The sequence below is a fragment of the Mustelus asterias genome, unplaced genomic scaffold, assembly GCF_964213995.1.
Source record: "Mustelus asterias unplaced genomic scaffold, sMusAst1.hap1.1 HAP1_SCAFFOLD_85, whole genome shotgun sequence".
Taxonomy (NCBI): Eukaryota; Metazoa; Chordata; class Chondrichthyes; order Carcharhiniformes; family Triakidae; genus Mustelus; species Mustelus asterias.
The window spans coordinates 1,232,663-1,254,611 of record NW_027590139.1 but is presented as its reverse complement, the minus strand read 5'-3'; the positions used below and the strand labels follow the sequence as shown (position 1 = coordinate 1,254,611).

The 21,949-nt window shown below is 46.7% G+C and overlaps 2 protein-coding genes across 4 annotated transcripts in view; both read left to right on the top strand.

Annotated features, from left to right (window-relative positions):
* The window catches only part of LOC144483994 (uncharacterized), a 105,096-nt gene extending 99,397 nt beyond the window's left edge, over positions 1 to 5,699 (top strand). Inside the window, exon 6 of the mRNA XM_078202570.1 lies at positions 4,671 to 5,699. Within this exon, the coding sequence (XP_078058696.1) occupies positions 4,671 to 5,617 (947 nt within the window). The 3' untranslated portion in view covers positions 5,618 to 5,699. The remainder of the gene's footprint in view (positions 1 to 4,670) is intronic.
* A 9,411-nt stretch (positions 5,700 to 15,110) lies between these two features.
* LOC144483968 (uncharacterized) lies at positions 15,111 to 18,206 on the top strand. 3 transcript variants are annotated; one of them, XM_078202547.1, is made up of 2 exons: positions 15,111 to 15,355; positions 17,168 to 18,206. In XM_078202547.1, the coding sequence occupies exon 2, from the start codon at positions 17,519 to 17,521 to the stop codon at positions 18,107 to 18,109; it is 591 nt and encodes a 196-aa protein (XP_078058673.1). In that variant the 5' UTR covers positions 15,111 to 15,355; positions 17,168 to 17,518; the 3' UTR covers positions 18,110 to 18,206. The 3 variants fall into 3 exon arrangements, with proteins under 3 accessions (XP_078058673.1, XP_078058672.1, XP_078058671.1); XM_078202546.1 differs by having other exon boundaries at positions 15,111 to 15,686; XM_078202545.1 differs by having other exon boundaries at positions 15,235 to 15,383.
* The last annotated feature ends 3,743 nt before the right edge of the window (positions 18,207 to 21,949 follow it).

Below are 21,949 nucleotides of genomic sequence, written 5' to 3'. Positions count from 1 at the left end.
CATTGATTTGAGGCCAAAGTGTAACCTCTTATTTATTGTCCCCCTCCCCCATCCTCTGATGTGAACCATCCTCCAGTGGCTGAGCCAGGATGGGGCCGTTAACCTGGGCCTGTTCCCGGGAGGGAGGGAGGGAGAAGCCCCGCAGCTGCAAACCAGGGAGCTGACAATGATTCTGAAGGGTTTGCGGATCCACAAAGTGTTTCCAAATCCTCCCAGCCACCGCCTAACGCTGACTCCGCTTCTCCGGGACAAACAAGCGCCAAGGACAGCAATGACACTGCGCATGCTCCACATCACAATGCCCGGGGGCTGATTGACGGCAGCTCCGGACCAATAGGAAGAGGGGGCGGGGCTGGAGGACCGAGCGGGAGCGGCTGGTCCTCCAACCAATCGGAGTGAATGAGGGGCGGGAAGTGCGGGTAATGGCGACGGACAGACGGACGGTTTTAACTGGGAAGCGAGAACAATACCAGGTAGAGGACGGTGCGCGGGGAGCGATGAATCCCCCGGTGGGTGGAGAGGCTCCTTAAACATGTTGTTCAAACTCAATCCCCGGAAATGAACTTCCCGGTCCCCCCCTTTGTACCAAATGGAGCGGCAGCTTGTAGTGTTAGACCCGGGCTGACTGCCGCCATTGAGGCTGCATGTGGGAGGCCGGCAGGGATTGCGATCGGAGAGTGAAGCCCTGACGTCAAAGAACAAAGAACAGTACAGCACAGGAAACAGGCCCTTCCGCCCTCCAAGCCTGTGCCGCTCCTTGGTCCAACTAGACCAATCGTTTGTATCCCTCCATTCCCAGGCTGCTCATGTGACTGTCCAGGTAAGTCTTAAACGATGTCAGCGTGCCTGCCTCCACCACCCGACTTGGCAGCGCATTCCAGGCCCCCACCACCCTCTGTGTAAAAAAACGTCCCTCTGATGTCTGAGTTATACTTCGCCCCTCTCACCTTGAGCCCGTGACCCCTCGTGATCGTCACCTCCGACCTGGGAAAAAGCTTCCCACCGTTCACCCTATCTATACCCTTCATAATCTTGTATACCTCTATTAGATCTCCCCTCATTCTCCGTCTTTCCAAGGAGAACAACCCCAGTCTACCCAATCTCTCCTCATAGCTAAGACCCTCCATACCAGGCAACATCCTGGTAAACGTTCTCTGCACTCTCTCCAATGCCTCCACGTCCTTCTGGTAGTGCGGCGACCAGAACTGGACGCAGTACTCCAAATGTGGCCTAACCAGCGTTCTATACAGCTGCATCATCAGACTCCAGCTTTTATACTCTATACCCCGTCCTATAAAGGCAAGCATACCATATGCCTTCTTCACCACCTTCTCCACCTGTGTTGCCACCTTCAAGGATTTGTGGACTTGCACACCTTGGTCCCTCTGTGTTTCTATACTCCTGATGACTCTGCCATTTATTGTATAACTCCTCCCTACATTATTTCTTCCAAAATGCATCACTTCGCATTTATCCGGATTAAATTCCATCTGCCACCTCTCCGCCCAATTTTCCAGCCTATCTATATCCTGCTGTATTGCCCGACAATGCTCTTCGCTGTCCGCAATTCCAGCCATCTTCGTGTCATCCGCAAACTTGCTGATTACACCAGTTACACCTTCTTCCAAATCATTTATATATATCACAAATAGCAGAGGTCCTAGTACAGAGCCCTGCGGAACACCACTGGTCACAGACCTCCAGCCGGAAAAAGACCCTTCGACCACTACCCTCTGTCTCCTATGGCCAAGCCAGTTCTCCACCCATCTAGCCACTTCTCCTTGTATCCCATGAGCCTTAACCTTCTTAACCAACCTGCCATGTGGGACTTTGTCAAATGCCTTACTGAAATCCATATAGACGACATCCACGGCCCTTCCTTCATCAACCGTTTTTGTCACTTCCTCAAAAAACTCCACCAAATTTGTAAGGCACGACCTCCCTCTTACAAAACCATGCTGTCTGTCACGAATGAGATTGTTCCGTTCTAAATGCACATACATCCTGTCTCTAAGAATCCTCTCCAACAACTTCCCTAGCACGGACGTCAAGCTCACCGGCCTATAATTTCCTGGGTTATCCCTGCTACCCTTCTTAAACAACGGGACCACATTCGCTATCCTCCAATCCTCAGGGACCTCACCCGTGTCCAAAGAAGCGACAAAGATTTCCGTCAGAGGCCCAGCAATTTCACCTCTCGTCTCCCTGAGCAGTCGAGGATAGATGCCATCAGGCCCTGGGGCTTTGTCAGTTTTAATGTTCCCTAAAAAACCTAACACTTCCTCTCTTGTAATGGAGATTTTCTCTAACGGGTCAACACCTCCCTCCGAGACACTCTCGGTTAACACGCCCCTCTCCTTCGTGAATACCGATGCAAAGTATTCATTTAGGACAATGGAATGGGTGAGAGTGTGACGTCACAATGGAATGGGTGAGAGTGTGACGTCACAATGGAATGGGTGAGAGTGTGACGTCACAATGGAATGGGTGAGAGTGTGACGTCACAATGGAATGGGTGAGGGTTCCAGATGAGCTGAGACTGGGCTGGAGTCGGGCGATGGCACTGACATGTGGCCCGGTGGCACAGTGGTTAGTGCAGCTGCCTAACAGCGCCAGGGACCCGGGTTCAATTCCAGCCTCGGGTCGCTGTCTGTGCAGAGTTTCTACATTCTCCCCGTGTCTGTGTGGGTTTCCTCCGGGTGTTCCGGTTTCCTTCCACAGTCGAGAGATGTGCCGGTTAGACGGATTGGCCATGATAATTGCCACTTGGTATCAGGGGGATTAACAGGTAAATATGTGGATAGGGCCTGGATGGGATTGTTGCCGGTGCAGGCTCGATGGGCTGAATGGCCTCCTACACTATTTTCTGATTCATTATTATTAATTAATTACTATTAATGCTTCTATGAATGAAGGTGGTCTTGATGATGATGTGGACGTTTGGCTGGAAGCTCATCTTGGGATGAACTATTTCACCCTGGTTGTGAACAGCCTGGTTCAGCCTCAGACAGTTGCCAGGAGGAGAGATAAAGTTGTTGGTGAGGGAGTGGAGTCTGTAGTGGGGACTGAACACAATGGGTTCAGTCTTCCCAGTATTTATATGAAATAAATTTCTGTTCTTTCAGTACTGGATGTCAGACAAGTCAGGATGGTGTGTGAGTTGGAGAGGAACTTGGAGCTGATGGTGTTCACAGGGTTTGGAAATTCTGTCAGAGTTCCTGTTGAGTTGTGGATGTATAAAATCTCTCTCCTCACCTCCGGCCTCTCCTACTTCTCTCTGTCTCCGCTCAGAGTGTGGAGATGCCGGCGTTGAACTGGGATAAGCACAGTAAGTAATCTCACAACACCAGGTGAGAATCCATTGATATGGATGGAGATTTACAACTTCTTGGGAATGAAATAGGAAAGAATGTTCCATAGAAACTAGAATTGTCTGCTCTGAATTTCTATCCTATACTGACTGTGATGACTTTTGCAAACTCATTTCACAGGATTTTCAATGAGGAATCACAGGCAAAAATCTCAACCGCCACGTCTAGACAGAGTCATATTCCTTGGGACCTGAATATCTTGTAATATGGAACTGTAGCTCCGTTATATATTTCCAGACATCTCTTCCCTCAGAGGGTTGTTAGTCTTTTGGATTTCTCTTCTACAGGGACCAGTGGAGGCTGAGGATCATTGAATATATTCCAGTTAGACAGATCTTTGACTGACAAGGGTGTCAAGAGTTATGGGGAACAGACAAGAAGATGGAGCAAAAGTAATATGTGGGGCGATTTCTTCACTGAAGGATGTGGTAAAGCTTTGGAATTCTCAACCCCTGAGGACAGTGAAGCCTCAGTCATCAACTATTTTCAAGAGAGATATTGATTGGTTTCTCGATATTGAAGATATCAAGGGATATGGGTTTAGTGTGGGGAGAATGATGCTGAGGTAGATGAACAAATTATCTCATTGAATAGTTTAAAAGGCTCGATGGGCCAAATGGCCGACTGCAGCTCCTATTTGTTATGGTCTCTGTGTCCAGGACAGGAAGCAGTGAGCATGGATCTGTCAATCAGCCTCAATCAGCACCTTCAGGAGAATTGGGAGGGTGAATATTAGATACAGCAGAGTGAGAATGGAGGGAGAGTGTGTGGGATGGAGATTTACAGCTTTTTGGGACTGAAATAGGAAAGAATGTTCCATAGAAACTAGAATTGTCTGTTCTGAATTTCTATCCTGGACTGACAGTGATGACTTTTGTAAACTTGTTTTACAGGATATTGAAAGAGGAATCACTGGCCGAAATCTCAAACGTCACGTCTCGATCTGACAGAGTCATATTCCATGGGAGCTGAATATCATCGGCCTTTGAATCAAGAAGGGGAAATGGTTGTGTGGTCTGTCGATTTGAAAAGGTTTCAAACATCAGTGTGACTGGAAAAGCACCAACACACTGCCACACTCGAGTGAGAGTCTTCCAGTGCACTGACTAAACCAGTTACACAGCCTGAATAAATATCACACCATTCACAGCAGGGAGAGACGGTACCCGTGTTGTGAGTGTGGACGAGGCTTCAACTGATTGTCCACCCAAGGGAGAGGCAAGGACACCTGCACCATGGAGAAACCATGGAAATGTGCAGACTGTGGGAAGGGATACAGAGCCCCATCTCTGCTGGAAGCTCATCGGCGCAGCCACACTGGGGAGAGACCATTCACGTGTTCTCAGTGTGGGAAGGGATTCACTCGGTCATCTGACCTGTGGACACACCACCGAATTCACACTGGGGAGAGACCGTTCACCTGCTCTCAGTGTGGGGAGGGATTCACTCAGTCATCCCACCTGCAGAAACACCAGCGAGTTCACACTGGGGAGAAACCATTTACGTGTTCTCAGTGTGGGGAGGGATTCACTCAGTCATCCAGCCTGCGGGCACACCAGCGAGTTCACACTGGGGAGAGACCATTCAGCTGTCCTCAGTGTGGGAAGGGATTCACTTGTTCATCCCACCTGCGGAGGCACCAGCGAGTTCACACGGGGGAGAGACCATTTACGTGTTCTCAGTGTGGGGAGGGATTCACTCAGTCATCCAGCCTGCGGACACACCAGCGAGTTCACACTGGGGAGAGACCATTCAGCTGCTTTCAGTGTGGGAAGGGATTCACTTGTTCATCCAGCCTGCGGGCACACCAACGAGTTCACACTGGGGAGAGGCCATTCAGCTGCTCTCAGTGTGGGAAGGGATTCACTCAGTTATCCAACCTGCAGAAACACCAGCGAGTTCACACTGGGGAGAGGCCGTTCAGCTGCCCTCAGTGTGGGGAGGGATTCACTTGTTCATCCAGCCTGCAGAGGCACCAGCAAGTTCACACTGGGGAGAGACCATTCAGCTGCCCTCAGTGTGGGGAGGGATTCACTTGTTCATCCAGCCTGCGGAGGCACCAGCGAGTTCACACTGGGGAGAGGCCATTCACTTGCTCTGATTGTGGCAAGGGATTCAGTCAATCATCCAACCTGGTAAAGCACCAGCGAATTCACACTGGGGACAGGCCATTCACCTGCTCCGTGTGTGGGAAGGGATTCACTCAGTCACCTCACCTGCTGAAACACCATCATGTTCATGAGTGACTGCAAGGACTGAAGTTTGCTGTTAATCACATCGAGGTCCCAACCATTTTCATTGGTGTCTGTTTCTGCTGATGTTAATAAACCCTGGCCCAGTTGTAAGATTTGTAATGTGGATTGTCTTGTCTGAGTCCTGAACTCGTAAATAAAAACAAGAAGTGCTGTAAAAACTCAGCAGGTCTGACAGCATCTCTGGAGAGAGAAACAGAGCTAATGTTTTGACACTGAAGAAGAGTCACATTCAACTGGAAACATTAACTGTTCCTGTCTTTACAGATTCTGTAAGAAGTCTCACAACACCAGGTTAAAGTCCAACAGGTTTATTTGGTAGCAAATACGTGTATTTGTGGCATTTGTTACTTGGTACACAGATTGCTTTTCTACCTATCTGTATCATCAATTCTGGCTTCATCCAAGTCATTGATCAAGGTGGCTGTTTTTCTCTCTCTCAGTTGTGGGTAAAACCCCAGACAGTTCCTCAGTAAGGATTTTTCTGGTTCCTCACCATATATTAGTCAGGATACTGAAACAGATAAGTATCTGTGGTATCTCCAAGGTATTTGCTCCCAAATAAACCTGTTGGACTTTAACCTGGTGTTGTGAGACTTCTTACTGTGCTTACCCCAGTCCAACGCCGGCATCTCCACATCATGACTACCATTTACAGATTCTGTCAGACTTACTGAGATTTTGCAGCAACTTCTGTTTTGAGAATGACGGTGAATGCTGGATACATGAATCAGAGATTGGTGTAAAACTGGGATCTGCTCCTAAATGAAAGTGAAACAGCAGGTTAAAGTTTCCAGCCTGAAAATTACTCTGGTTATTATTCTATATCTACCATTTTAAGGCTGGTTTTAACTCATTTAAAATAAACCTATTTAAAATATATTTGTTAAAGTCAGTATTAAAATACGAGTTGGATGAGTTCACAGGAGCCTGTTAACCGCTGGGACAATTATTCAACAAACATTGGATCTCCAGATAGAGAAGAAGCTGCAGTTTGTTTGCAGGAATTCCCTGTTTTATTGATGTGTGTGTTAGACATCAGGATAACTAAAAATACACAAACCTGGACATCAATGGTGATCTGATTGACAGTTACTCTGGGAATCACTCCCACGGTGAAACTTCAGCACTGACACTGCTGAATGTTGTCGGCTCAGGGAGTGGGACCTCCAGGAGTGGACTGTAAAAAAGCTGGGTTTCAGTATCCTGACTAATATACGGTGAGGAACCAGAAAAATCCTTACTGAGGAACTGCCTGGGGTTTTACCAGTGTAGGTTCAGGGGCGAATGATTCCTGACTCCCTGAAATGTCTGATATTGAACCCAGTTTGGAACAAGATTCATTCCGTTTCCAGGAGAATAGGGACAAATATCACCCACAACTGAGAGAGAGAAAAACAGCCACCTTGATCAATGACTTGGATGAAGCCAGAATTGATGATACAAAGATAGGTGGAAAAGCAAGTTGTGAGGTTGTGACAAAAAATCTGTAAGGGGCACAGATAAGTTACCTGAATGGACAGAAAAATGGCAGATGGAGTATAGTGCGGGAAAGTGGGAGCTTTTCCACTTTGGCAGGAAGAATAGAGAAGCAAAAAATTGTTTAAATATACAGAAACTGAAGAATACTGCCGTAGAGAGGAATCTGGGTGTCCTTGTACATGAATCGTGAAAAAATAGGATGAAGGTACAGCAAGTAAAGAAGGCGGCAAATGGAGTGTTGGACTTTACTGCAAGGGGGTGGAGTTTGAAAAAGGGAACTTGCTGCACCTACACAGGACATTGCTGAGATAGCAGCTGGAATACTGTGTACGGTTTTGCTCTCCCATCCCACCCACCACAGGAATCATAGCAGGCCAGGGGGTGGACCACACAAAGGTCCTTTGACCTCGCAGAATCCAACTCGTTGTCTTTTGGGGAAGGGTTGCACCTATACTCATTCGGTTTGGAAGAATGAGCAGTGAACATTCTGAAACATGAGATTCTCATGGACAGTTGACAAGCTCGAGGCCAAGAGGATGATTCATGAAGCAGTCTTGAACTTGGTGCCACAGATCTACAAGGAAGCCAAGGGTATTATTTTAGACCTTACAGACACCAATACTTTATCCTCAGTTTTAGTCAGGTTAGTCAGAGGTTTAGTCAGGTGTGGTGAAAGCTTCAACCAATCATCTGGCCTTTTGGAACATAATTGCAGTCACAGGGAGATGCCATGGAAATGTGGGGATTGTGGGAAGAACATAAGAACTAGGAGCAGGAGTAGGCCATCTGGCCCCTCGAGCCCTCATGGCTGATCTTTTTATGGACTCAGCTCCACTTACCCGCCCGCTCACCACAGCCCTTAATTCCTTTACTGTTCAATAATTTATCTATCCTTGCCTTAAAAACATTCAATGAGGTAGCCCCAACTGCTTCACTGGGCAGGGAATTCCACAGATTCACAACCCTTTGTGTGAAGAAGTTCCTCCTCAACTCAGTCCTAAATCTGCTTCCCCTTATTTTGAGGTTATGCCCCCAAGTTCTAGTTTCACCCGCCAGTGGAAACAACTTCCCTGCTTCTATCTTATCTATTCCCTTCATAATCTTATATGTTTCTCTAAGATCTCCCCTCATTCTTCTGAATTCCAATGAGCATAGCCCCAATTTACTCAGTCTCTCCTCATAAGCCAACCCTCTCCACTCCAGAATCAACCTCGTGAATCTCCTCTGCACCCCCTCCAGTGCCAGTATATCCTTTCTCAAGTAAGGAGACCAAAACTGTACACGGTACTCCAGGTGTGGCCTCACCAGCACCTTATACAGCTGCAACATAATCTCGCTGTTTTTAAACTCCATCCCTCGAGCAATGAAGGACAAAATTCCATTTGCCTTCTTAATTACCTGTTGCACCTGCAAACCAACTCTGAGATTCCTGCACAAGGACACCCCTGTCCCTCTGCACAGCGTAAGAAGTCTCACAACACCAGGTTAAAGTCCAACAGGTTTATTTGGTAGCAAATACCATAAGCTTTCGGAGCACTGCTCCTTCGTCAGATGGAGTGGAAATGTGCTCTCAAACAGTGCAAACAGACAAAATCAAGTTGCAGAATACTGATTAGAATGCGAATCCTCCAGCCAGCCAGTTCTTAAAGGTACAGACAATGTGGGTGGAGGGAAAATTAAACACAGGTTAAAGAAATGTGTATTGTCTCCAGACAGAACAGCTAGTGAGATTCTACAAGCCCAGGAGGCAAGCTGTGGGGGTTACTGATAATGTGACATAAATCCAACATCCCGGTTTAGGCCGTCCTCATGTGTGCAGAACTTGGCTATCAGTTTCTGCTCAGCGACTCTGCGCTGTCGTGTGTCGTGAAGGCCGCCTTGGAGAACGCTTACCTGAAGATCCAAGGCTGAATGCCCGTGACTGCTGAAGTGCTCCCCCACAGGAAGAGAACAGTCTTGCCTGGTGATTGTCGAGCGGTGTTCATTCATCCGTTGTTGTAGCGTCTGTATGGTTTCCCCAATGTACCATGCCTCGGGACATCCTTTCCTGCAGCGTATCAGGTAGACAATGTTGGCCGAGTTGCAAGAGTAGGTACCGTGTACCTGGTAGATGGTGTTCTCACGTGAGATGATGGCATCCGTGTCAATGATCCGGCACGTCTTGCAGAGGTTTGTTTGAGGTCATTAGGTTACATTGAAGCTTGATATGTTTCATATGAAGCAATTTTTAAAAGCAGTATCTTGGCCTTTTGGCTAAGATGCAAATGAGATCAAGTCTTGGAGGAGGAATTGCTTTCCCTCCTCCAATCAGCTTGGCCTCTGCACAGTAGCACGCTGCAATTTTTTCCCATTTAAATAATAGTCAATTTTGCTGTTATTCCTACCAAAATGGATGACCTCACATTTACCAACATTGTACTCCATCTGCCAGACCCTCGCCCACTCACTTAGATTATCTATATCCCTTTGCAGACTTTCAGCGTCCTCTGCACACTTTGCTCTTAGTGTCATCTGCGAATTTTGACACACTACACTTGGTCCCCAACTCCAAATCATCGATGTAAATCATAAACAATTGCGGTCCCAACACTGATCCCTGAGGCACACCACTAGTCACTGATCGCCAACCAGAAAAACACCCATTTACCCCCACTCTTTGCTTTCTGTTAGTTAACCAATCCTCTATCCATGCTAATACATTACCCGTAACACTGTGCACCTTTATCTTATGCAGCAGTCTTTGGTGCGGCACCTTGTCAAATGCCTTCTGGAAATCCAGATACACCACATCCACAGGTTCCCCATTGTCCACTGCACATGTAATGTTCTCAAAGAATTCCACCAAATTAGTCAAACATGACCTGCCCTTCATGAACCCATGCTGCATCTTACCCATGGGACAATTTATATCCAGATGTCTCGCTATTTCTTCCCTGATGATAGATCCAAGCATTTTCCCTCCTACAGAAGTTAAGCTAACCAGCCGATAGTTACCTGCCTTTTGACTACCTCCTTTTTTAATTGTTTGTGATTTTGTGAAACCTGTTTTTGTTGTCTGAGCTGACTGGAATTAGAGCCAGAGCAGGAGTAATCCAGGAGAATGATTTGGAGGTAAAGCAAAATCCAGCAGATGCTGGAGTTCTGAAAAGAACCGACCTGCTGAGTTTATCCAGCATTTTCTCTATTTATTATAATGCTTTTGGGACCTGGGTTTGAATCCCACCACGTTTCAACAAAAATATTGATGAGCATGAATTAATTGTTGTAAAAACACATCTGGTTCTCTAATTCCCTTCAAGGAAGGAAATCTGCCGCCCTGATCCAGTCTAACCGACATGTGACTGGATTCACAAACAATTCAAGGGCTGACTGGGTAAACAGGGAATGTCACCATCAGAAAAACAGAGCCCCCTGGAGGGCAGAAGTGTTAGGACAGGTTACGGAGAGGTTAAAACTGTCATCATTGAGAACAACACAGACTTTAGTGGAACAACTGGTCCCAAACACAATCTCTTGTAATTAGTGTGGCAGGGTGTGGTGAATCAGGTTTAAAAAGAGTCAAATTATATATGTTTTCTAGTTTGGACAACCACATTTAAATCTGGGACTCGGATGAGGATATAAATTGGTGTTTGGTGGTAAGATCTAAATCTGTGTATTACGCCGTGAAGCCTTAAACCCAGAGTGAGAATATTTCAAACCAGGGTTCAAAATAAATGGCTGTGGATGGTGAATTCACTCTCAAAAGAAAACAAAGAAAATTACAGCACAGGAACATTCCTTCGACCCTCCAAGCCTGCACCAACCACGCTGCCCGACTGAACTGAAATCCCCTCCCCTTCTGGGGACCATATCCCTCCATTCCCATCCTATTCATGTATTTGTCAAGACGCCTCTTAAAACTCACTATCGTATCTACTTCCACTACCTCCCCCGGCAGCGAGTTCGAGGCACCCACCACCCTCTGGGTAAAAAACCTGCCTCGTACATCTCCTTTAAACCTTGCCCCTTGCACCTTAAACCTGTGCCCCCGAGTAATTGACTCTTCTACCCTGGGCAAAAGCTTCTATCCACTCTGCCCAAGCCCCTCACAATCTTGTAGACTTTGTCAGATCGCCGTCAACCTGCGTCGTTCCAGTGAGAACAAACCAAGTTTCTCCAACCTCTCCTCATAGCTAATGCCCTCCATGCCAGGCAACATCCTGGTAAATCTTTTCTGTACCCTCTCCACTCTCCAAAGCCTCCACATCCTTCTGGTAGTGTGGCGACCAGAATTGAACACTATATTCCAAGTGCGGCCTAACTGAGGTTCTATAAAGCTGCAACATGACTTGCCAAAAGGCCCGCAGAAATTCTGTCTTGGGAGGAGCAACTGGAAGAAAATAAATCATCCTGTACATGGGAGAGACAGAAGCTGTGAGGACCATCTCCTCCAATCACAGATTCTGTCTCTCCCGATGTTGCTGCATCTGCAGAGACAGAGTCTCAAACTGGAGGAACAGCTTTGCCACCTATTTTGAGAAAAGAAGTTCACTGACTCAGCAGCCTATCGGTGATGTGTGGAGGAGTTGTGTCTTCCTGCTACAGAACTAGTTTCATAGCAGTGTGAGCCTCAAAAGGAATGATCCAACCATCGGCAGAGCTTTCCCCATTCTGCTGAACAAGTCTCAATTATTTTTATATATCTCAGGAGGTGGGGTTTACAGCTCAGGAATTGGAGTAACCAGATATTGTGAACATACTTACCAATCACTTGGGTCGTCACATTAGAAATTGAGATCCATTCATCCAGGTTCATATTCTAAACTGCTTTTATTTGCAGTTTAATGTTCACAGACAACATACAGAATCCCCGGTCAGAGCTGATCTCAGCTGGTGTAGTGAGGTTATTGATGGGTTATCAATGTAAATCCACACACAATGAAGATCAGAATCGGGAGAGATTTTTCCTGCTCCACCGTCTGAACCAATGAACATCTGATTGTTACCTTGTGTCCAATAGTTAGAATTCTCATTTTGGAAAGAGTATGGGAGTATTTTTAAAGTAAATTAACAAAACATATCATTCATAGATTCCAATTTAAAAGATTTAATATATACACAGTCTTCAGTATTTGTGCTATCTTATTCAAAGAAGTAAACAAACACAAACACAAAAAGTAATGTTACTACGTGACTACATCACTAATAAAGGAGTTACTGAGAATGGAAAACGATGCCCTGGAAGCCAAAAAATAGCCCTTAAAAATCAAAGAGTAGCTTTCCAGAAAATCTCAATACAAGCATTGAAAATAAATACTTTGTGCCCTGCAGATGGATCTTTCAGAGAATGAATTGTAGATTTTGCCCCAAAGATCAAATTAGAATTGAAGCAAAAGTTCTTAACTTTATTCTCAACAGGTTCCTGTGAGAGTTCTTCAGTTAAGAGGGAAGATCACAGGTGTTGCTTTTAAAAAGTGACATTGCAGCCCCGAAAATCAGTGACATTTCCAGAATATTAAATTCCAGCGAGTTATAGGGTTTGTTAACATCAACAGAAATAAAATATTGTCAGACTGTCAATACTGAACAGCAGCAAAAACAGCAGAATCCAACCCCTGCAGTCACTTGTGAACTTGTTGATGTCTCAGGAGCCATTGTGACTGAGTGAATTCCTTCCCACACACAGAGCAGTTGAATGGCCTCTCCCCTGTGTGAACTCGCTGGTGAGCAGAGAGGTTGGATGGCCGATTGAATCCCTTCCCGCACACGGAGCATGTGAATGGTCTTTCTGCAGTGTGAGTGCGTCGGTGAGCAGTGAGGTTGGATGACTGCCTGAAATTCTTTCCACAGTGCAGCGGAATGGCTTCTCTTCAGTGTGAATTTTCTGGTGTCTCAGCAGGGTGGGTAAAGCTGTGAATCCCTTTCCACACACAAAGCAAGTAAACGGTCTCTCCCCAGTGTGAATTCGCTGGTGTGCAATGAGGGAGGATGCCTGTCTGAAACTCCGTCCACAGTCAGTGCAGCTGAATGGCTTCTTCTCAATGTGAACTCGCTGGTGTGACAGTAAGTGGGATGACCCAGTGAATCCCTTCCCACAGTCGGAGCAGGTGAACGGCCTCTCCCCAGAATGAACTCGCTGGTGTGACAGCAGGTGGAATGACTGAGTGAATCCCTTCCCACATACGGAGCAGATGAATGGTCTCTCCCCGGTGTGAGTGCGTTGGTGCACAGTGAGTGCTGAAGAATGCCTGAACCTCTTCCCACAGGAGGTGCAGGTGAATGACTTTTCCTCAGTGTGAATTCTCTGGTGAGACCAAAGGCCAGATGACTGAATGAATCCCTCCCCACAGACAGAACAGGTGAACGGTCTCTCAAAAGTGTGACTGCGCCGATGGTTTTCCAGCAGGGAAGGGTAACTGAATCCTTTCCCACAGTCCCCACATTTCCACGGTTTCTCCATGGTGCTGGTGTCCTTATGTTTCTCCAGGTTAAACGATCAGTTGAAGCCTCATCCACACACAGAACACGTGTACAGTTTCTCCTTGCTGTGAATGGTGTGATGTTTTTTCAGGCTGTGTAACTGGATAAAGCTCTTTCCACAGTCAACTCACTGAAACACTCTCACTCGGGTGTGCGTGTATCTTGGTGCTTTTTCAGTCACACTGATGTTTGAAATCTTCTCCTCCAGACAGAAGACAAACATTTTTCCTTCCACGTTCAAAGTCTGAGGATATTTAAGTCCAAGTGAATCGAGACTCTGTCTGATTTTGATGTGATGTTTCTTCACCTCACCTGTAAAAGGAGTTTACAAAATTAATCACTGTCAGTCCAGGATAGAAATTTTGAACAGGCAATTCTAATTCTCTGGAACATTTCTTCCTCTCTTGTTCCCCAAATCAATAAATTCCTGTCCCACAAACTCTCCCTCCTCCCTGGGCTGAAATCCAAACCCATCTCACCATTTCTTTTCTCCACTCCCAGTTTGCTCCTTCCCTGTCCTCTGTCTGGGTTCAGTTCTGATGTGGAGATGCCGGCATTGGACTGGAGTTTTAACAACACCAGGTTAAAGTCCAACAGGTTTATTTGGTAGCAAACACCTAATGGTAGCTAATGGTGTTTGCTACCAAATAAACCTGTTGGACTTTAACCTGGTGTTGTTAAAACTCTTACAGGGTTCAGTTCTCCAGCTCCTGTCTGCAGACTGACAATAAAACCAATGGGTCTTATTGGGGGTGTTGGGGCCTCCAGCGGGTGTTTGCGAATCCTCCCCGCCCACCTCCCAGGGTTTCCTTCCTTCCCAGAGATCAGAGTCCTCATTGATTTGAGGCCAAAGTGTAACCTCTTATTTATTGTCCCCCTCCCCCATCCTCTGATGTGAACCATCCTCCAGTGGCTGAGCCAGGATGGGGCCGTTAACCTGGGCCTGTTCCCGGGAGGGAGGGAGGGAGAAGCCCCGCAGCTGCAAACCAGGGAGCTGACAATGATTCTGAAGGGTTTGCGGATCCACAAAGTGTTTCCAAATCCTCCCAGCCACCGCCTAACGCTGACTCCGCTTCTCCGGGACAAACAAGCGCCAAGGACAGCAATGACACAGCGCATGCTCCACATCACAATGCCCGGGCACTGATTGACGGCAGCTCCGGGCCAATCAGAAGAGGGGGCGGGGTTGGAGGACCGTGTGGCAGCGGCTGGTCCTCCAACAATCGGAGTGAATGAGGGGCGGGGCTGGAGGACCGAACGGGAGCGGCTGGTCCTCCAACCAATCGGAGTGAATGAGGGGCGGGACTGGAGGACCAGCGGGAGTGGCTGGTCCTCCAACCAATCGGAGTGAATGAGGGGCGGGGCTGGGGGACCGAACGGGAGCGGCTGGTCCTCCAACCAATCGGAGTGAATGAGGGGCGGGGCTGGAGGACCGAGCGGGAGTGGCTGGTCCTCCAACCATTCGGAGTGAATGAGGGGCGGGTCCTGAAGCATGCGCAGTGCGGGTAATGGCGACGGACAAGCGGTTTTCACTCGGAAGCGAGATCAATACGAGGTAGAGGGCGGCGCGCGGGGAATGATAAATGTGGCGGGTGGGTGGAGAGGCTTCGTAAACATGTTGTTCAAACCCAAACCCCGGAAATGAACTTCCCGGTCCCCCCCTTTGTACCCAATGGAGCGGCAGCTTGTAGTGTTAGACCCGGGCTGACTGCCGCCATTGAGGCTGCATGTGGGAGGCCGGCAGGGATTGTGATCGGAGAGTGAAGCCCTGACGTCACAATGGAATGGGTGAGCGTGTGATGTCACAATGGAATGGGTGAGAGTGTGACGTCACAATGGAATGGGTGAGGGTTCCAGATGAGCTGAGACTGGGCTGGAGTCGGGCGATGGCACTGACATGTGGCCCGGTGGCACAGTGGTTAGTGCAGCTGCCTAACAGTGCCAGGGACCCGGGTTCAATTCCAGCCTCGGGTCGCTGTCTGTGCAGAGTTTCTACATTCTCCTCGTGTCTGTGTGGGTTTCCTCCAGGTGTTCAGGTTTCCTCCCACAGTCCAAAGATGTGCCGGTTCGACGGATTGGCCACGATAAATTGCCACCTGGTATCAGGGGGAATTAACAGGTAAATATGTGGATAGGGCCTGGATAGGGATTGTTATCGGTGCAGGCTCGATGGGCTGAATGGCCTCCTTCTACACTGTATTTTATTATTCATTACTTTTAATTAATTACTATTAATGCTTCTATGAATGAAGGTGGTCTTGATGATGATGTGGACATGTGGCTGGAAGCTCATCTTGAGATGAACTGTTTCACCCTGGTTGTGAACAGCCTGGTTCAGCCTCAGACAGTTGCCAGGAGGAGAGATAAAGTTGTTGGTGAGGGAGTGGAGTTCATAGTGGGGACTGAACACAATGGGTTCAGTCTTCCCAGTATTTAAATGAAATAAATTTCTGTTCTTTCAGTACTGGATGTCAGACAAGTCAGGATGGTGTGTGGGTTGGAGAGGAACTTGGAGCTGATGGTGTTCACAGGGTTTGGAAATTCTGTCAAAGTTCCTGTTGAGTTGTTGATGAATAAAATCTCTCTCTTCACCTCCGGCCTCTCCTACTTCTCTCTGTTTCCACTCAGAGTGTGGAGATGCCGGCGTTGGACTGGGGTAAGCACAGTAAGAAGTCTCACAACACCAGATGAGAATCCATTGATATGGATGGAGATTTACAACTTTTTGGGAATGAAATAGGAAAGAATGTTCCATAGAAAGTAGAATTGTCTGCTCTGAATTTCTATCCTATATTAACTGTGATGACTTTTGCAAACTCATTTCACAAGATTTTGAACGAGGAATCACAGGCAAAAATCTCAACTGTCACATCGAGACAGTCATATTCCTTGGGATCTGAATATTTTGTAATATGGAACTGTAGCTACATTATATCTTTCCAGACATCTCTTCCCTCAGAGGATTGTTCGTCTTTTGGATTTCTCTTCCACAGGGACCAGTGGAGGCTGAGGATCATTGAATATATTCCAGTTAGACAGATTTTTGACTGACAAGGGTGTCAAAGGTTATGGGGAACAGACAAGAAGATGGAGCAAAAGCTAAGATGTGGGGGGATTTCTTCACTCAAGGATGTGGTAAAGATTTGGAATTCTCAACCCCTGAGGACAGTGAAGCCTCAGTCATCAACTATTTTCAAGAGAGAGATTGATTGGTTTCTCGATATTGAAGATATCAAGGGATATGGGTTTAGTGTGGGGAGAATGATGCTGAGGTAGATGAACGAATTATCTCATTGAATAGTTTAAAAGACTCGATGAGCCAAATGGCCGACTGCAGCTCCTATTTGTTATGGTCTCTGTGTCCAGGACAGGAAGCAGTGAGCATGGATCTGTCAATCAGCCTCAATCAGCACCTTCAGGAGAATTGGGAGGGTGAATATTAGATACAGCAGAGTGAGAATGGAGGGAGAGTGTGTGGGATGGAGATTTACAGCTTTTGAGGAATGGGAGAGGAAAGAATGTTCCATAGAAACTAGAATTGTCTGTTCTGAATTTCTATCCTGTACTGACACTGCTGACTTTTGTAAACTTGTTTTACAGGATATTGAAAGAGGAATCACAGACCGAAATCTCAAACGTCACGTCTAGATCTGACAGAGTCATATTCCTTGGGAGCTGAATATCATCGGACTTTGAATCTAGAAGGAGAAATGATTGTCCAGTCTGTTGATTTGAAAAGATTTCAAACATCAGTGTGACTGGAAAAGCACCAACACACTGCCACACTCGAGTGAGAGTGTTCTAGTGCTCGGACTAAAGAGCTTTAACCAGTTACACAGCCTGAATAAATACCACACCATTCACAGCGGGTAGAGACGGTACCCGTGTTCTGTGTGTGGACGAGGCTTCAACTGATTGTCCACCCAAGAGAGAGGCAAGGACACCTGCACCATGGAGAAACCATGGAAATGTGGGGACTGTGGGAAGAGATACAGAGCCCCATCACAGCTGGAAGCACATCGGCGCAACCACACTGGGGAGAGGCCATTCACCTGCTCTCAGTGTGGGAAGGGATTCACTCGGTCATCCAGCCTGCAGACACACCAGCGAGTTCACACTGGGGAGAGGCCATTCACCTGCTCTCAGTGTGGGAAGGGATTCACTCGGTCATCCAGCCTGCGGGCACACGAGCGCATTCATACTGGGGAGAGACCGTTCACCTGCTCTCAGTGTGGGAAGGGATTCGGTGATTCATCCAGCCTGCTGAGACACCAGACAGTTCACACTGGGGAGAGGCCATTCACCTGCTTTCAGTGTGGAAAGGGATTCTGTGATCCATCCAGCCTGCTGAGACACCAACGAGTTCACACTGGGGAGAGGCCGTTCACCTGCTCTCAGTGTGGGAAGGGATTCGCTCAGTCATCCAACTTGCAGGCACACCAGCGAATTCACACTGGGGACAGGCCATTCACCTGCTCCGTGTGTGGGAAGGGATTCACTCAGTCACCTCACCTGCTGAAACACCATCAGGTTCACGAGTGACTGCAAGGACTGAATTTTGCTGTTAATCACATTGAGGTCCCAACCATTTTCATTGGTGTCTGTTTCTGCTGATGTTAATAAACCCGAGCCCAGTTGTAAGATTTGTATTGTGGATTGTCTTGTCTGAGTCCTGAACTCGTAAATAAAAACAAGAAGTGCTGTAAAAACTCAGCAGGTCTGACAGCATCTCTGGAGAGAGAAACAGATCTAATGTTTTGACACTGAAGAAGAGTCACATTCAACTGGAAACATTAATTGTTCCTGACTTTACAGATTCTGTCAGACTTATTGAGATTTTGCAGCAACTTCTGTTTTTAGAATGACGGTGAATGCTGGATACATGAATCAGAGATTGGTGTAAAACTGGGATCTGCTCCTAAATCAAAGTGAAACAGCAGGTTAAAGTTTCCAGTCTGAAAAGTACTATGGTTATTATACTATATATACCATTTTAAGGCTGGTTTTAACTTATTTAAAATAAACCTATTTAATATATATTTGTTAAAGTCAGTATTAAAATACGAGTTGGATGAGTTCACAGGAGCCTGTTAACCATTGGGACAATTATTCAACAAACATTGTCTGTCCAGACAGAGAAGAAGCTGCAGTTTGTTTGCAGGAATTCCCTGTTTTATTGATGTGTGTGTGTTAGACATCAGGATAACTAAAACTACACAAACCTGGACATCAATGGTGATCTGATTGACAGTTACTCTGGGAATCACTCCCACTGTGAAACTTCAGCACTGACACTGCTGAATTTTGTCGGCTCAGGGAGTGGGACCTCCAGGAGTGGACTGTAAAAAAGCTGGGTTTCAGTATCCTGACTAATATATGGTGAGGAACCAGAAAAATCCTTACTGAGGAACTGCCTGGGGTTTTACCAGTGTAGGTTCAGGGGCGAATGATTCCTGACTCCCTGAAATGTCTGATATTGAACCCAGTTTGGAACAAGATTCATTCAGTTTCCAGGAGAATAGAGACAAATATCACCCACAACTGAGAGAGAGAAAAACAGCCACCTTGATCAATGACTTGGATGAAGCCAGAATTGATGATACAAAGATAGGTAGAAAAGCAAGTTGTGAGGTTATTACAAAAAATCTGTAAGGGACACAGATAAGTTACCTGAATGGACAGAAAAATGGCAGATGGAGTATAGTGCGGGAAAGTGGGAGCTTTTCCACTTTGGCAGGAAGAATAGAGAAGCAAACAATTTATAAATATACAGAAACTGAAGAATACTGCCGTAGAGAGGAATCTGGGTGTCCTTGTACATGAATCGTGAAAAAATAGGATGAAGGTACAGCAAGTAAAGAAGGCGGCAAATGGAGTGTTGGACTTTACTGCAAGGGGGTGGAGTTTGAAAAAGGGAACTTGCTGCACCTACACAGGACATTGCTGAGATAGCAGCTGGAATACTGTGTGCGGTTTTGGTCTCCCTACTTATGGAATGACATGCTTTCATTGGAATGAGTTCAGAGAAAGTTCACCAGGCCCATTCCTAAGATGATGGTGTTGGCTTTTGAGGAAAGGTTGTGAAGGTGTAGGGGAGAATTCTCCCATCCCACCCACCACAGGAATCGTAGCAGGCCGGGGGGTCCTCTGACCTCAGGGGGGGATTCTCCAGTTTTGGGGAAGTGATCCCACAGAATCCAACTCGTTGTCTTTTGGGGAAAGGTTGCACCTATACTCATTAGTTCTGGAAGAATGAGCAGTGAACATTCTGAAACATGAGATTCTCATGGACAGTTGACAGGCAAGAGGCCAAGAGGATGATTCATGAAGGAGTCTTGAACTTGGTGCCACAGATCTGCAAGGAAGCCAAGGGTATTGTTTTAGCCCTTACAGACACCAATACTTTATCCTCAGTTTTACTCAGGTTAGTCAGAGGTTTAGTCAGGTGTGGTGAAAGCTTCAACCAATCATCTGGCCTTTTGGAACATAATTGCAGTCACAGGGAGATGCCATGGAAATGTGGGAATTGTGGGAAGAACATAAGAACTAGGAGCAGGAGTAGGCCATCTGGCCCCTCGAGCCTCGTGGCTGATCTTTTTGTGGACTCAGCTCCACTTACACGCCTGCTCACCATAGCCCTTAATTCCTTTACTGTTCAATAATTTATCTATCCTTGCCTTAAAAACATTCAATGAGGTAGCCCCAACTGCTTCACTGGGCAGGGAATTCCACAGATTCACAACCCTTTGTGTGAAGAAGTTCCTCCTCAACTCAGTCCTAAATCTGCTTCCCCTTATTTTGAGGCTATGCCCCCAAGTTCTAGTTTCACCCGCCAGTGGAAACAACTTCCCTGCTTCTATCTTATCTATTCCCTTCATAATCTTATATGTTTCTATAAGATCTCCCCTCATTCTTCTGAAATCCAATGAGTATAGCCCCAGTCTATTCAGTTTCTGCTCATAAGCCAACCCTCTCAACTCCGGAATCAACCTCGTGAATCTCCTCTGCACCCCCTCCAGTGCCAGTATATCCTTTCTCAAGTAAGGAGACCAAAACTGTACACAGTGTTCCAGGTGTGGCCTCACCAGCACCTTATACAGCTGCAACATAATCTCGCTGTTTTTAAACTCCATCCCTCGAGCAATGAAGGACAAAATTCCATTTGCCTTCTTAATTACCTGTTGCACCTGCAAACCAACTCTTTGAGATTCCTGCACAAGGACACCCCTGTCCCTCTGCACAGCGTAAGAAGTCTCACAACACCAGGTTAAAGTCCAACAGGTTTATTTGGTAGCAAATACCATAAGCTTTCGGAGCACTGCTCCTTCGTCAGATGGAGTGGAAATGTGCTCTCAAACAGTGCAAACAGACAAAATCAAGTTGCAGAATACTGATTAGAATGCGAATCCTCCAGCCAGCCAGGTCTTAAAGGTACAGACAATGTGGGTGGAGGGAACAGTAAACACGGGTTAAAGAGATGTGTATTGTCTCCAGACAGAACAGCTATTAAGATTCTACAAGCCCAGGAGGCAAGCTGTGGGTGTTACTGATAATGTGACATAAATCCAACATCCCGGTTTAGGCCGTCCTCATGTGTGCGGAACTTGGCTATCAGTTTCTGCTCAGGGACTCTGCGCTGTCGTGTGACGTGAAGGCCGCCTTGGAGAACGCTTACCTGAAGATCCAAGGCTGAATGCCCGTGACTGCTGAAGTGCTCCCCCACAGGAAGAGAACAGTCTTGCCTGGTGATTGTCGAGCGGTGTTCATTCATCCGTTGTCGTAGTGTCTGCATTGTTTCCCCAATGTACCATGCCTCGGGACATCCTTTCTTGCAGCGTATCAGGTAGACAATGTTGGCCGAGTTGCAAGAGTAGGTACCGTGTACCTGGTAGATGGTGTTCTCACGTGTGATGATGGCATCCGTGTCAATGATCCGGCACGTCTTGCAGAGGTTTGTTTGAGGTCATTAGGTTACATTGAAGCTTCATATGTTTCATATGAAGCAATTTTTAAAAGCAGTATCTCGGCCTTTTGGCTAAGATGCAAATGAGATCAAGTCATAGAGGAGGAAGTGCTTTCCCTCCTCCAATCAGCTTGGCCTCTGCACAGTAGCACGCTGCAATTTTTTCCCATTTAAATAATAGTCCATTTTGCTGTTATTCCTACCAAAATGGATGACCTCACATTTACCAACATTGTACTCCATCTGCCAGACCCTCGCCCACTCACTTAGATTATCTATATCCCTTTGCAGACTTTCAGCATCCTCTGCACACTTTGCTCTTAGTGTCATCTGCGAATTTTGACACACTACACTTGGTCCCCAAATCCAAATCATCTATGTAAATCGTAAACAATTGCGGTCCCAACACTGATCCCTGA

Excerpts from the sequence above, each read along its gene's own strand:
- LOC144483968 (XM_078202547.1), top strand. The coding sequence starts at position 17,519 with ATGGAGAAACCATGGAAATGTGGGGACTGTGGGAAGAGATACAGAGCC.